Here is a 16,648-nt window from a genome sequence, read left to right as displayed (position 1 = left end):
TCTTGTGGAAGTAACTTTAACCTCTAAAGAGATTCTAGTTGGTTGACTTACTTAAAATCAGCTGTCCTGGTCATTGCGTTTAGGTCGACATACCTGTTTTCTGGAGGGGGTTTTGTTGTTTCCTTTTTTTTTTGGCCGTGCCATGTGGCTTGTGGGATCTTAGTTCCCTGACCAGGGATTGAACCTGGGCCCTCATCAGTGAAAGCGTGGCGTGCTAACCACTGGACCACAGGGGACTTCCCTGTTGCTGTTTTTAACCCGGGAGCTCTTTGTCCTTCTCCTATTTATGTGAAGATAAAAACAATCTAGATTCACTTTGCTGTACACCTGAAACTAACAACTATACTCCAATAAAAATTTTTTATTAATTCCCAAAAATAATAATAATAAAACAATCTACAACTCTGCTGGGTTTCCCAGTTCACCAAGTGTTTGGGAAGTTGGCTCACTTGATTGAACAAGCCCTCCCTCCACTCGGCCAACACCTCTCATGCCCACCGGGCCCTGGGGAGGGTGCAGCAGCAGCAGCTTCCAGCCCAGGCCAGCTGAGCAGAGTGTTAGGAGCCTGGGCCACAGACCCAGGCCGACCTGGGTGGGTGACCTCGTCTCCCCGAGCCTCAGTTTTCCTCCCTCCTGTGCCCTGGCAGTTCCGGCAAAGTCATGACTGGGTGTAAGAACATGCTGTACCAGCAGACCAAGGACGGCGTTGGGGAAATCTGCCTCTGGGGCCGGCACGTCTTCATGGGCTACCTGGAGAGGGAGGACGCGACTGCGGAGGCCATCGACGAGGAGGGCTGGCTCCACTCTGGGGACCTGGGCCACATGGACAACCAGGGCTTCCTCTTTATCACGGGCCGCATCAAAGGTACTGGGGCCGGGCTCCGCAGGGGCCTCCTGTGAGCAGTCTCACCTTGAATGTTGAAGGCTCCTAGGCCCCGCCTTTCAGGGGGCGGGGCTCACACTGATGTACAGGGACACCCCAGTCCGCGCACCCCAGCTCTGTCCCTGTGCCCAGCATTTGGCCCTCGGCAGGACGGAGCCAGAAAAGAAGCCCATTCTGGGCCTGAAACCTCTGTTCCCTCCCCTGCCATTTGAGGATAACGATAACTACAGAGTTGTAACGATTCAGTGAGGATTAAATGAAATGATGTAGAACAGGGATCAGTCAACTTTTCCCATAAAGGGCCCACGCGTAAATATTTTGGATTTGCAGGACACAGGGTCTCTGTCGTAGCTGCTCCACTTGGCCGTTGTGGTACAAAAGCAGCAGCAGACGATGTGCAGACCGATGGTCATGGCTGTTTGCCAACACAAATGTCACAGGATCTTCACGTGTCATGGATATTATTCTTCTTTGGATTTCCTTCCGACCATTAAAAAATGTGAAAGCCCTTTTTAGCTCGTGGCCATACAAAAACAGGCGGAAGGTGGGATTTAGCCCACAGGCTGGAGTTTACCAACCTCTGAGGGAGACCATTTGGCATGGAGCCTGACATAGGCAGTACCTATACAATAAGAGGGCTATGTTAGCATTATTTCCATGATACGCAACAGAAAACCCTTCTTAAGCAGGTTTGAGTGAAAAAGTGATGCTATTGGCTCAAAACCAGCAAAGTCCAGAAGGTCATGCTTCCGGCATGGCTGGATCCAGGTGCCAAAATGACATCACAAGGAATCTCTTTATCCTTCTGTTACCATGTTGTCCTCTGTGTTGATGCCATTCTTAAAGAGCCTTTTCCAACTTGGTGACTAGATGGTTGCCAACAGTCTAGGTTCATCCTAACACCCAAGGGATGAGTAAGAGTGTATTATTCCCAACAGTGTCGGCAAGTTTTAGGCCTGATTCTCGCTGGATCTTCTTGGGTCACTATCACATCTCAGAATGAATCACTGTAGAGGATGGAATATGCCGACTGGTCAGACCTGGTCACATGCTCACCCCCCCGAAAACCACATAAAGATGGAGAGTAGCTCCCTAAAGAAACCCAAAGGAGTCGTCACTGGGCAGACGATATCAGAGATGTCCATTATGGGATCAAACTGATTATTACTAGTGCTGTAACGACCTCAGCGAGGGTGACTGTGAGATCATGGGATGGGAGGGAGAGAGTTTGGGTGGGTGGCACAGGAAGTAGCAAGCATCCCAGGATGAAAGAACAAGTAAAGATTGTGTCTGGGGCAGGAGGAGGGGCTCTTGAAGAATTTCAGAGGCAGCGAGAGAAAGTGACACAACTCTTTTAGAGCTTGCCAAAATTAGGGATGCTACACACCCCCCCAGGGAGAGCGGGGACTTAGGGTCTTTGGGAGTTGCCAAATGATGGGAAAAGGAGGAACCAGAGAGACAGGGTGTGGTCAGAAGCACCTGACTATCTTCCAAGCAAGACATGCTGGAGGGCCTGGAGCAGGGTACGGGGGACCAAGAAACAGGCAAGGAGTTCGTAAGACGCTGTCCAAGTGGAATGCCCAGGACCTGGATGCTTAATGGAAATTTGAAAATGGGGGATGAAGGGCAGAGTGACTTTGGGTCTGCGGCCTGGAGAAGGACAGAGAGAGAGTCCTGGCCATGGGCGGAGGTCCTCCTCTGCTTCTGGGGTTTTCTAGGTGAGTGGTCATTGGTGCCAACCTCTGTCCCCTCTGATCCACAGAGGGGCAGGGCTTTTGGACTGTCATGGTTGAACCCACCCCCAGCCATGCTTCGTTTCAGAAATTATCATCACTGCTGGCGGCGAGAATGTGGCCCCCATTCCCATCGAGAACCTGGTTAAGGAGAAGATTCCCATCATCAGTAACGCCATGTTAGTGGGAGATAAGGCCAAGTTTCTAGGTGTCCTCCTGACGCTGAAGGTAACGGGGGTGTTCTAGGCGGGAGGGATCCGCTTCTTGGTCCTCAGAGACGGGTGATAGGCATTGTGACAGGGGTGTCTCGGGGCAGTGTGAGGTCGACAAGACGACTGGAGAGCCGCTGGACAGACTGACCTGGGAGGCCATCAGGTTCTGCCGGGATGCAGGCAGCCAGGCGTCCACCGTGTCCGAGATCTTGGAGCTGCGAGACCCCTTGATCTACACGGCCATCCAGAAAGGCATAAATGCCGTGAATCAGTGTGCCATCTCCGACGCGCAGAAGATTCAGAAGTGGGTCATCTTGAAGAAGGACTTTTCCATCAGTGGCGGGGAGCTAGGTGAGTGGCCTGGAGAGCCGGTGGCCTTGAAACTTGGAGGCTGGTCCCTTGCTAGTGTCCAGGGCCACTGTGGGCTCTGAGGAGACGCGTCTTTTTTTCTGGGAGTCAGAGTGTCTGTGGGACCAGCCGTGGACCGGGAGGGGGATGCGGCCGCCTCCAGCTAACTGGTGTCCATCTCCCCCCAGCCACACACACACACACGCAGACACACACACACACACACACGCGCGCGCGCACACACGCACACACAAACACATGCACACGCACACACGCACGCGCGTGCACACACACACGCACACACACGCACACACACGCGCGCGCGCAGCCCCTTCTCCCCAGGGCCTTTGCACCTGCTGCTCCCTCTGCCCGGACTGCTCTTCCCCCTCAATTCTTTGCCCGAAAGGCTCCTTCTCATTGTCTGGGTCTCACCCTAAAGGCCACTTCCTGAGAGCAGCCTTCCCTGACCATCCTGGCTAAAGCAGCTTGCCGTCCCCCCTAACACACTGACCCTACAGTCCACCGTCACACCTACTGTACTGCCCTGTCTTCTTGCTTCCCTAATATGTCAGAGTCTGAAACTACCCTACATATTAGTTTAGCTTTGCCTGTCTCCCCGCCAAGAGGGGAGGGGTCGGGGTGGGGTGGGGGGGTCTTGCCTTCCCCTGAGGTCCCCCCAGGGGCTTGCTTTCAGCACTCAGCTGTACTTCCACAGCGTGGACCGCAGGGAGCTGGGAGCATGGCAAGCGTGCAGCCTTCAACAACCTGGGTTCAAATCCTGTGCCCGCCACATGGAGTAGTGACTTGTCCCTCCGAACCCTGGTCTTTTTATTTACGAGTTGGAAATGCGATCCAGGGTCGGGGGTGTGATTGTGTGTGTCTAGGACACCGGGAGGGAAGCCCACACCCCCTGGTGACCGGAGCCTACAGGGCATCCTGGGCTGTGGATGAAAGAAGTCTCAAGTTGGAGCGTTCGCCCCGCCATGCACTTGCTGGGTGACCTTGGAGCAGCTGGCCCTGAGCCTCACCTATAAAATCGGGGGGTCGGGGGGTGTCCCTCCATGGTTGGGTACAGCATCCCTGTCAGGCACAGAGCTCACTGCGCTCTCCACCTGCCAGCTCACGGAATCCTCACCGCGGCCCAAGGACAAGGCGGGGGCGGAGAGGGGTCCTCTCATTCCTGCGGATGGCAAAGGGGGTGCCCCCAGGAAGTCAAGGGCACAGCCAGCCACCAGCCCGGCCCCAGCCATGAGACCCTGTCTCCTGGTCACGCCCGGGGCACGTGGACTCTTATTGCATCCCCACGTCTGAACTGGTTTCTCCTTTCTCGGCAGGTCCAACGACAAAGATTAAAAGACATTTCATAATACAGAAATACAAAAGGCAAATCGACAACTTCTATCAGTGACGTCATTGGCAGAGCTGCTCCCGGCTGCCCCGATGGTGAGACCAGCTTCGCTGGGCTGTGCCTCAGATGAGTCCAACACAGCTGGTCTCCCCCGAGCGGCAGGTAGGTCCCTGAGCAGAACCGCAGAGGCCTCGTGCGCACACGCACCCACGCGCGGCTGCCGCGGCTTCTAGGTAGTGTCTGCCCTCAACTAACGCTCTACCTGGGTCCCGGCAGGGCATGCAAACTCCCTCCTGCTCGGCTGCCAACTCTGTTAGCTGTTCTTCCTGCCTTTTCCACTTGTCTCGTAGAGGGAGCAGGGCAGCCTTCCCATCCAGGACCAGAGCTTTTGGTGAAATGCCCAAATGTTTCATTGCGGCTTATCTGGAGAAGCCCTTTGGTCAAAAACTGTGGGTGGGGGACTTCCCTGGTGGCGCAGTGGTTAAGAATCCGCCTGCCAATGCAGGGGACACGGGTTTGAGCCCTGGTCCAGGAAGATCACACACGCCACAGAGCAACTAAGCCCGTGAGCCACAACTACTGAGCCCGCAAGCCACAACTACTGAGCCCACGTGCCACAGCTACTGAAGCCTGAACGCCTAGAGCCCGTGCTCCGCAACAAGAGAAGCCACTGCGACGAGAAGCCCGCACACCTCAACGAAGAGTAGCCCCCGCTCACTGCAACTAGAGAAAGCCTGTGCGCAGCAGCGAAGACCCAACGCAGCCAAAAATAAATAAATAAATTTATTAAAAAAACAAACAAACAGGGCTTCCCTGGTGGCGCAGTGGTTGAGAATCTGCCTGCCAATGCAGGGGACACAGGTTCGAGCCCTGGTCTGGGAAGATCCCATATGCGGCGGAGCAACTGGGCCCGTGAGCCACAATTACTGAGCCTGCGCGTCTGGAGCCTGTGCTCCGCAACAAGAGAGGCCGTGATAGTGAGAGGCCCGCGCACCGCGATGAAGAGTGGCCCCCGCTTGCCGCAACTGGAGAAAGCCCTCGCACAGGAACGAAGACCCAACACAGCCATAAATAATAAAAATAAATAAATTAATTAATTTTTTAAAAATTAATTTATTTTTGGCTGTAAAAATTAATTTTTTAAAAATTATTTATTTTTGGCTGTAAAATTAAATAATTAATTTTTAAAAAAATTAATTTATTTATTTTTGGCTGTGTTGGGTCTTCGTTCCTGTGCGAGGGCTTTCTCCAGTTGCGGCAAGCGGGGGCCACTCTTCATCGCGGTGCGCGGGCCTCTCACTTATCGCGGCCTCTCTTGTTGCGGAGCACAGGCTCCAGACGCGCAGGCTCAGTAACTGTGGCTCACGGGCCCAGTTGCTCCGCGGCATGTGGGATCTTCCCACACCAGGGCTCGAACCCGTGTCCCCTGCATTGGCAGGCAGATTCTCAACCACTGCACCACCAGGGAAGCCCTAATTAACTAATTAAAAAAAAAAACAAAACTGTGGGTGGGAGAAGTTCTACTGGCCGGGAACCCAAGGAATGAGGTGTGTCGACCCACCCCGGGGGGTAAAGGACTGAGACTTGAGCTCCTCCCACCCACCACTCTTCTCCTCCTTTTCCCCCAAGTCTTGTTCATGGGGAGCCCTGATGACATCCGGAGTCACTGATAGGATTTTGGAAGCCCAGCTAGAGGCACAGTGCAGGCAGAGAGGAGGATGCAGCTTCGGTTGTCCCAAGGGTCACCTGTAACCCTTTCGTGGTCAAATCATTCTCTTCTGATGCTCACAGCCTACCCACCTGTATTAGTTTCCTAGAACTATCATAGGACAAAGTTCCACAGACTAGGGTGCTTAAACAACAGGAATTTCTTTTCTCAAGGTTCTGGAGGCTGCAAGTCTCCAAGGTCAAGGTGTCGGCTGGGTTGGTTCCTTCTCAGTCCCTCGCCTTTGCCTGTAGACGGCTGTTTTCTCCCTGCGTCGGTGTCCAAATTTCCCCTTCTTATAAAGACACATGTCCTATTGGATTAGGGTCCACTCTAATGATCTCATTTTAACTTGCTGACCTCCGTAAAGACCCCATCTCCAAAGACACTCCCATCCTGAGGTCCTGGGTATGAGGACTTCAACATACGAATTTGCGGAGGGGAACACAATCCAGCCCATGACACCGCCGTATCCAGTTTCTTTTCTTCATTGTTAACCGATTTAACTCCTCCACACCTTTGTTTGTCAAAGTGCTGCGGGTGAACCCAGCAGCCAAACACATCATATTCATCGTTCCACGTCTTTTGCAAGATTTCAGATTTCACTTTGCGGTTGGGTAAGAGATCATCCGACACTGACGTGGGGGTGGGAGGTGGACCCTCTCTGCACCTGTGCTGTCCAGTATGGCAGCCACTGGCCCATAATGTGGCCCATCTGAACTGAGATGTGCTGTGGGTATAAAACCCACACTGGGCTTCCAAGTCGGGGTACGAAATACAGAACATACAACACCTTATTCATATTTTAAAGTACTGACTGAATGTTGGAATGATGCTCTTTGGGACATACCGGGTTACATTAAATATAGCACCTAAGTCAATTTCACCAGTTCCTTTTTTGTGTGGCTATTAGAAATTTTTAAATTACCTCGGTGGCTCATGGGATACTTCTCCTGGAGAGTGCCACTCTAAAGTTCACTGGAGAGGGATTCCATTTTTTTTTTTTTTCTCATTTCTAAGTGGATCCGTTCATTCTGGAATATTTCCATCTTACAGTACCTTGTGAGGTCTCAGGGAATGAACATATAATACATGTACCAAGGATCCCCATGTGATAACTTGTCTTTCTCTTTTCTCTAGCCTCCAAGAGGAAGACCCCATCGCGACGTGATTTGCTGCTCTGGGCAGGGGCTTGAGTCTCTCGTGTTTTTAAGAAGTCAGCTTCCCTATGAGTCAGTCTCTTCATCATCCACCTGTTGAAGAGGTACCCCCTCTCAGACCTGCCATGCCTCTTGAAGCAACAGGGCCATCACAGATCTTTGAATTCCCATGAACCTTCAGGGCGTGATCCTGGGAAAGCTGATGGGGAGGTTTCTGAAGAACTGCCAGTTTAAAAGAAAGATTTGACCTTGTGGGCTCCAACTGGCTTTTTTTCCTCTTCAGAGGATTGAATTGAGACATCAGAGAAGAAAAGCTTTCACATGTTTGAAGAAGAACTGGGCCCCCGAACCTACTTGCCTTCCTGGGAGCAACTTGAAAACCCTTCCACTAAGTTCTGACAATAAAGCACTTCAGCACCCCGTGTTCTGATTTTTGGCCAGATGCGAACATCTTGTCCTTTGTTGAGAAGCTCAGACTGTAAAATCAGTTCTGGGTTCAAATTCTGACTGGCTGTGTGAGTTCAACCTTCTGAGTCTTGGGAGGGGACGTTATCTGTAAAAACAGACCCCCATCTCACAGGGTGGCCGTGGAGGTGCATCAAGACGACCAAAAGGGGGCAGTGTCTGATGCCCCAAAGCCCCTCACATGTGTTAACAGTGATCATCACAGCACCCCGTTGGTCCCAGTTAACAGCTGGGATTCTTTTTTTTATATATAAATTTATTTATTTATTTATATTTTATTTTTGGCTGCGTTGGGTCTTCGTTGCTGCGTGTGGGCTTTTCTCTAGTTGTGGCGAGCGGGGGCTACTCTTGCGGTGCGCAGGCTTCTCACTGCGGTGGCTTCTCTTGTTGCGGAGCACGGGCTCTAGGCTAGAGGGCTTCAGTAGTTGTGGCTCGTGGGCTCAGTAGTTGTGGCTTGCGGGCTCTAGAGTGCAGGCTCAGTAGTTGTGGCCCGCGGGCTTAGTTGTTCCGCGGCATGTGGGATCTTCCCGAACCAGGGCTCGAACCCGTGTCCCCTGCATTGGCAGGCGGATTCTTAACCACTGGGCCACCAGGGAAGTCCAGCAGCTGTGATTCTTGATGAATTCCATCTTTTGGGAAAAATGAGTTTGCTGTTGTCTTAAGGTCCAAGACAGCAGCAGTTTGAAAGAAGGCAGAGCTTTCTTCCTCTCTCATCCAACAGTCCGCGTATGGACAGACCAAAGCTGATACTGCACATCCACAGCATCTGGCCCGGAAAGAGTATCGGTGGGAGGAGCAGGGAGGGACAGCCCATCAGGACAGGAGGAAGAAAACTTTCAGTGTCCCTTAAGGTTCTAGATATCCAGAGGCACCCCTTTTCTTTTAGTTTCAAACATCAAATTATAAATCGATCAGAAATGTATGAAGACATTCTCCTCCCAAAAAGCATTTGATGCAGATAAGGCTAAAGCCCTCCTCCTCAATTTGGTAAGTTTTTATGTTTTTTAATATGTAAGTATAGTCGACCCTCTTTATTTGCAGGTTCCATATTTACAAGTTTGCCTGTTCACTAACATTTGTAACCCCCCAAATCAACGCCTGTGGTGCTTTTGTAGTCACCTCTGGAAATGTGCAGAGCACTGGCAAATTTTAATGACCCAACGTGCACGTTCACGGCTGAAGGTCAAACAAGGTGCCTCCTTGCTTCGGCTCAGGCTGTGAACGCGTGTCTTTTGGGGGTCTATTTAGTGCTATGTTTTTTTGCATTTTTGTTGGTGATTTCACTGTTGAAAATGGCCCCCAAGTACAGTGCTGAAGTACTGACTAGTGGTCTTGAGTACAAGAAGGCTGTGAGGTGCCTTATGGAAAAATTATACACGTGTTAAATAAGCTCCATTCAGGCATGAATTATAGTGCTGTTGGCCATGAGTTCAATGCTAGTGAATCATCAATATATCTTAAGGTGTCCCCAAACAAAAATACACATTACACAAGGTACGTACTGATCAGCGGATAAAAATGTTGTGACCGGGGAGGGGGATCCCAGGTGGTGGAGTAGGAGGATGCCGAGCTCACCTTCCCCCCCGAACTCATCAAAAACACATCTTCATGTGGGACAATTCTCACAGCAAACCGGCTGGAAACTGACAGAAGAACCCCTATACAACCAAAGCTGCAAGAAAGATTTCTATATAACTGGGTTGGACAAGAAAGAAAAAAAAGCATCAGGACAGGACTGGCAACCCTGGGAAGGATCTGTAAGGAAGAGAAGGTCCACACGGGCAGACCCTCGCCCTGGGGAGCCCCGCTGCCTGCTGGGAAACTCGCTGGGACAGACAGAGGGGCTGGAGAAGCCCAGACTCCGCTCACGAGGAGTGCCTGCGTGCCGGCTTGCTAACAGTCAGGGTGGGGAGAGACAATCAGAGGGCTGGCGGCTGCCGCCTCGCTGCACTTCCCCAATCCGAAGGACCCAGTGTCCTGGCCTCACACACTCCACCATAGAGCCTGGTGTGAGATCAGGGCAGAGATTCAGTCTAGCTGCGCAGAGACAGACCGGGGCGCCTGGGGGGTGAGCCGGGCCAAACCACAGAGACCACTGTCCGCACACGCACAGGAGTGGCAGATGGAACTGGGCGGACACTGTCAGCGTGCACACCAGGCGGGGCCACAAATATTCACAGCCATGAAGCACTGAATCTCGGGCAGACAGGCCCTGGAAGAGGACTTGATCTAGCTGCAGAGGACAGCCCAGAAGGCCTGGGGTCTCATCCGGGGGGGAATCGTGGAGCCCACCGTCAGCACGCACACGGCAAGGGGGGTCTGGCATTGTCGGCGTGCACACCGAATGGCGCCACGGAAACACAGAGCGGCTGGGCGCTGAGTCTCAGGCAGAAAGGCCCTGGGCAGGAGTAGGTGGTGATTCGTTTCCAGGGGGACCGCCCCAGCTCCACCCACTCTACACAGCAGCTTGGAGTCAGATCTGGGGCGGACAGGTCTTGGGAGAGGCCTGCCACGAGGCAGCCCAGGTCTACTCCACGACATAGCCCGGCACTAGGTCTGGGATGAACACGATGGAGAAACGGATGTGACCTTGGGCTGCTCTGGGCATCGCTGTGACCACACGGGCCTCGCGTACTTCAGCGGTCACCTCCTTGAGGGCAGGCACTCAAGGGCAAGGGAGCCTCATCAAACCCAACCCTCAGGACTTCTACCCCAACAACTGGGGAGCAGACCCCACCCCGGCAGGGTGGTGACAGCCATGGAGCCAAGAGGAAGCCCTGCCCAACACCCAGCACAGGCTCTGGATACCACAACACCAGCCAAACCCCCTATCAAGGGGGTAGCTGCCAGCACACCCCAAGGTAAGATGTGGTTGGCGTCCATACCAAAACCAGCCCTTGGGCCAAAAGTACTGGACTCAACACAGTCTACACAGGGACGCTCCCACAGAAAAACTCCCCTTCAAGACCACAGTAGATAATGTTTCTCCTAAATTCATGGAGACAGAGAAACTTAAACAAAATGAAAAAGCAGAGGAACTACTCCCAATTGAAAGAATGAGAGAAATCCCCTGAAAGAACAAATAATGAAGTAGATGTCACCAGTCTACTAGACCCCAAGTTCAAGGAAAAGGTAATAAAAATGTTAAAGGAATTACAAAATATTATTAACAGAAATGCAGATCCCTGTAACAAGGAAGTAGAAACTATAAAGATGAACCAGTCAAAATTAGACAATTCAACTGGTGAGATAAAAAGCAATCTAGAAGCAATGACTAGCAGACAAAATGACACAGAAGAACATATAAGTGATCTAGAAGACAGAATAATGGAAATCACCCAATCAGAACAAAAGACTGAAAGACAAATTAAAAAAATGAAGATGACATAAGAGCTCTAAGGGATAATATAAAGCATGCCAACCTATGCATAATAGGGGTTTCAGAAGGAGAAGAGAAAGGGATCAGAAATGTATTTGAAGAAATTATGGCAGAAAACTTCCCAAGCCTAAAGAAGGAAACAGATATCCAGGTATAGAAAGCACAGAGGAGCCAAACAAGCTGAACCCAAATAGGCACACACAAAGACATATCATAATTAAAATGGCCAAAGTTAAAGATAAAGAGAAGATTCGAAAGACAGCAAGAAAAAAACAGAGTCAGTTATAAGGGAACCCCCATAAGACTATCAGATGAATTCTCTGCAGAAACTTTGCAGGCCAGAAGGGAGTGGCATGATGCACTCAAAGTCCTGAAAGGGAAAAACCTGCAACTTAGGATACTCTACCCAGCAAGGTTGTCATTTAAAATAGAGGGAGGAACTTCCCTGGTGGCGCAGTGGTTAAGAATCCACCTGCCAATGGAGGGGACACGGGTTCAATCCCTGGCCCAGGAAGATCCCACATGCTGTGGAGCAGCTAAGCCCGTGCGCCACAACTACTGAGCCTGTGCTCTAGAGCCCACGAGCCACAACTACTGAAGCCCATGCGCCTAGAGCCCGTGCTCCACAACAAGAGAAGCCACCGCAGTGAGAAGCCCACACACCGCAACAAAGAGTAGCCCCTGCTCACTGCAACTAGAGAAAGCCTGCACGCAGCAACAAAGACCCAACGCAGCCAAAGATAAAAAATAAATAAATTTATTTTTAAAAAATAAAAAATAACAAAATAAAATAGAGGGAGAGGGACCTCCCTGGCGGTCCAGTGTTTAAGACTCCACGCTTCCACTGCAGGGGACACGGGTTTGATCCCTGGTTGGGGAACTAAGATCCCGCATGCTGCATGGTGTGGCCAAAAATAAAGAAAAAAAAAAAAAAATAGGAGAGATAAAGGATTTCTCAGACAAGCAAAAGCTAAAACAATTCAGCAATACTAAACATACCCTAAAAGAAATATTGAAAGAGCTTCTTTAAATAGAAAGGAAACAAGACTCTATAAGAAAGGGAAAATCACAATAGGAAAGGCAGATATAGAAAAGGATTGAAAATCATTTAAACCAGTATACAGATTTTTAAAAAATCAAAAAATTTTGTAGAAGTGATTCTAACTACAATTAACAGCAAAAGAAAAAGCATGAAGACGTAACATGGGACATCAAAATCACAAAATGTGGGGGAGGGGAGTATAAAAATGTAGATCCTGTAGAATGTGTTTGAACTTGTATGACTATCAGTTTAAAACAAGTAGATACAGTTATGGGTCAACATACTTGAAATCCAGGGTAACCACAAATCAAAAACATAGACTCACAAAAAAACAAAAAGAAAGGAACTCAAGCGTTCCCCCCATACATAAAATCCCCATCAAACCAAAAAAGGAAAAACAAAAAGAAGACAAAATGAACAAAAAACTACAAAAACAACCAGAAAACAAGGTTTAAAATGGCAGTTAAGTACATACCTATTAATAATTATTTAATTTTTTAAATTTAATTTTTATTGGAGTATGGTTGCTTTACATGGTTGTGTTAGCCTCCACTGCACAACAAAATGAATCAGCCACACACATACAGATATCCGCTCTCTTTTGGGCTTCCCTCCCATCTAGGTTACCACAGTGCATTTCAGTAGAGTTCCGCCGTGCTATACAGTATGTTCCCATCAGTTGTCTATTTTATACATAGTATCAATAATGTATATGTGTCAATCCCAGTTTCCCAATTCCTCCTACCCCACCCCTTTCCCCCTTGGTATCCATACATTTGTCCTCTACGTCTGTGTCTAATAATTACTTTAAATGTCAATGGACTAAATACTATGATCAAAAGACACAGAGTCGCAGACTGGGTAATAAAACAAGAACCTACAATATGCTGCCTACAAGAGACCCACTTAAGGGCAAAAGACACACACAGATTGAAAGTGAAGAGATAGGGGGCTTCCCTGGTGGTGCAGTGGTTGGGAGTCTGCCTGCCAATGCAGGGGACACGGATTCGATCCCTGGTCTGGGAGGATCCCACATGCCACAGAGCAACTAAGCCCGTGTGCCACAACTACTGAGCCTGCGCTCTACAGCCCGCGAGCCACAGCTACTGAGCCCCCGTGCCACAACTACTGAAGCCCGCATGCCTAGAACCCATGCTCTGCAACAAGAGAAGCCACCACAATGAGAAGCCCGTGCACCACAACAAAGAGTAGACCCCACTCGCCGCAACCAGAGAAAAGCCCGCAGGCAGCAACGAAGACCCAACGCAGCCAAAAAAAAAAAAAATAATAAGAAAGTGAAGGGATGGAAAAAGACATTTCATGCAAATGGAAACAACAAGAAAGTGGGTGTAGAATACACATATCAGACAAAGTAGACTTTATCTTTTTTTAAATTTAATTTTATTTATTTTTTTATACAGCAGGTTCTTATTAGTCATCCATTTTATACACATCAATGTATACATGTCAATCCCAATCTCCCAATTCATCACCCCTGCCGCTTTCCCCCCTTGCTGTCCATACGTTTTTTTCTCTACTTCTGTGTCGCAGTTTCTGCCCTGCAAACCGGTTCATCTGTACCATTTTCTAGGTTCCACATATACGCGTTAATATACGATATTTGCTTTTCTCTTTCTGACTTACTTCACTCTGTATGACAGTCTCTAGATGCATTCATGTCTCTACAAATGACCCAATTTCGTTCCTTTTATGGCTGAGTAATATTCCATTGTATATATGTACCACATTTTCTTTATCCATTCGTCTGTCAATGGGCATTTAGGTTGCTTCCATGACCTGGCTACAAAATAGACTTTAAAACAAAGTCCACAAAGAATAACAATGAAGAATGTTATACGATGACAAAAGGACCAAAATAAGAGAGGATATTACGTTCGTTAACATATATGCACCCACCGTAGGAGCACTTACATATATAAAAACAAATACTAATAAACATAAAAGGAGAAAGTGACAGGAATACAATAATAGTAGGAGACTTTAACACCCCACTGACATCAATGGACAGATCTTCCAGACAGAAAATCAATAAGGCAACAGAGGTCCTAAATGATGATACAATAGACCAGTTGGACTTAAATGATGTCTACAGGATACTACATCCAAAAAGAAAAAAAAAACCCAGAATACACATTCTTTTCAAGTGATCATTGAACGTTCTCTAGGAGACCACATAGTAGGTTACAAAACAAGCCTCAGCAAATTTAAGAGGATAGAAATTATTTCAAGCATCTTCTGACTACAATGGTATGAAACTAGAAATCAACCACAGAAAGAAAAACCGGAAAAGAACGAACACATGGAAACTAAACAACATGCTGCTAAAAAACCAATGGGTCAACAATTAAATCAAAGAAGAAATCAGAAAATATCTAAAGACAAGTGAAAATGAAAACACAACCTTACAAAATCTATGGGATGCAGCAAAAGCAATTCTAAGAGGGATGTTCATAGCAATACAAGTCTTCCTCAAGAAACAAGAAAAAAATCGAAATAAACTATCTGAACTTCCCCCTAGAAGAATTAGAAAAAGAACAAGCAAAACCTAATGTCACCAGAAGGAAGGAAATAATGAAGATCAGAAAGGAAATAAATAAAATAGGGATCAAAAAAACCCAGAAAAGATTTTTAAAAACCAAGAGGTGGTTTTTTTGCAAAGATAAACAAAATTGACAAACCTCTAGCCAGGCTCACCAAGAAGAAAAAAGAGAGGACCCAAATAAATTAAGAAATGAAAGAGGAGAAATAACATCTGATACCACAGAAATACAACAACAACAAAAAATACACAAGAGAATACTATGAACAGTTTTATGCCAACAAACTGGACAACCTAGAAGAAATGGACAAATTTCTAGAAACATACAGCCTGCCAAAACTGAGTCAAGAAGAAATAGATAATTTGAACAGACTGATCATTAGAAGTGAAATAGGATCTGTAGTTTAAAAAACTCCCTGCAAACAAAAGCCCAGGACCAGATGGCTTCACTGGGGAATTCTACCAAACATACAAAGAAGAACTTATACCCATCCTTCTCAAACTATTCCAGAAGATTAAAGAGAAGGGAAGACTCACAAATTCATTCCATGAAGCCACCATCACCCTGATACCAAAACCAGACAAAGACACTGCAAAAAAAGAAAATTACAGGCCATTATCTTTTTTTAAAATTTATTTTTATTTATTTATTTTTGGCCACATTGGGTCTTCGTTGCTGGGTGCGGGCTTTCTCTAGTTGCAGCGAGCGGGGCTACTCTTTGTTGCGGTGCCCAGGCTTCTCATTGCGGTGTCTTCTTTTGCTGCAGAGCATGGACTCTAGACACGCGGGATTCAGTAGTTGTGGCACACAGGCTTAGTTGCTCCGCAGCATATGGGATCCTCCTGGACCAGGGCTTGAACCCATATCCCCTGCATTGGCAGGCAGATTCTTAACCACTGCGCCACCAGGAAAGCCCCTGGGATGTTATCTTTGATGAACACAGATGCAAAAATCCTCAACAAAATATTAGCAAACCGAATCCAACAATACGTAAAAAGGATCATACACTATGATCAAGCTGGATTCATTCCAGTGTTGCAAGGATGGTTCAACATATGCAAACCAATCAATGTGACACATCACATTAACAAAAAGTAAAAACAAAAATCACATGATCATCTCAATAGACACAGAAAAAGCATTTGACAAAATTCAACATCCATTCATGATAAAAAACTCACACCAAAGTGGGTACAGAGGGAACATATCTCAACATAATAAAAATCACTTACGACAAACCCATAACCAACATAATACTCAATGGTGAAAAGCTGAAAGCTTTCCTGCTAAATTCAGGAACAAGACAAGGATGCCCACTCTCACCACTTCTATTCAACATAGAATTCGAAGTCTCAGCCACAGCCATCAGAAAAGAAGAAGAAATAAAAGGTATCCAAATTGGAAGGAAGGAGATAAAGCTCACTATTTACAGATGACATGATACTATATACAGAGAACCCCAAAGTCTCCACACAAAAACTATTAGAATAAATGAATTGAGCAAGATAACAGGATATAAGATTAATATACAGAAATGGGTTGCATTTCTTTACACTAACAATGCAATATCAGAGAGAGAAAATTTAAAAAAAAACAATGCCATTTAAAATCGTGTCAAAAAAGAAGAAAACAAAAAAAAACCTAGGAATAAAGTTAACCAATAATAATAATAAAAGAGGAGAAAAACCTATACACTGAAAACTATAAAACACTGATAAAGAAAACTGAAAATGATTTGAATAAATGGAAAGATATCCCATGCTCTTAGATGGGAAGAATTAATATTGTTAAAATGGGCATACTACCCAAAGC

General features: G+C 47.5%; 1 protein-coding gene across 1 annotated transcript in view; it reads left to right on the top strand.

Annotated features, from left to right (window-relative positions):
• The window catches only part of ACSBG2 (acyl-CoA synthetase bubblegum family member 2), a 33,968-nt gene extending 29,384 nt beyond the window's left edge, over window positions 1–4,584 (top strand). The window contains exons 9-12 of the mRNA XM_068535010.1: window positions 648–865; window positions 2,705–2,844; window positions 2,933–3,179; window positions 4,511–4,584. Coding sequence (XP_068391111.1) covers window positions 648–865; window positions 2,705–2,844; window positions 2,933–3,179; window positions 4,511–4,584 — 679 coding nt within the window. The remainder of the gene's footprint in view (window positions 1–647; window positions 866–2,704; window positions 2,845–2,932; window positions 3,180–4,510) is intronic.
• Window positions 4,585–16,648: the final 12,064 nt, after the last annotated feature.

This window comes from Eschrichtius robustus, chromosome 2 (genome assembly GCF_028021215.1).
Source record: "Eschrichtius robustus isolate mEscRob2 chromosome 2, mEscRob2.pri, whole genome shotgun sequence".
Classification (NCBI taxonomy): domain Eukaryota; kingdom Metazoa; phylum Chordata; class Mammalia; order Artiodactyla; family Eschrichtiidae; genus Eschrichtius; species Eschrichtius robustus.
Note: the sequence above shows the minus strand (reverse complement) of the source record. Positions and strands in the feature narration are given on the sequence as shown.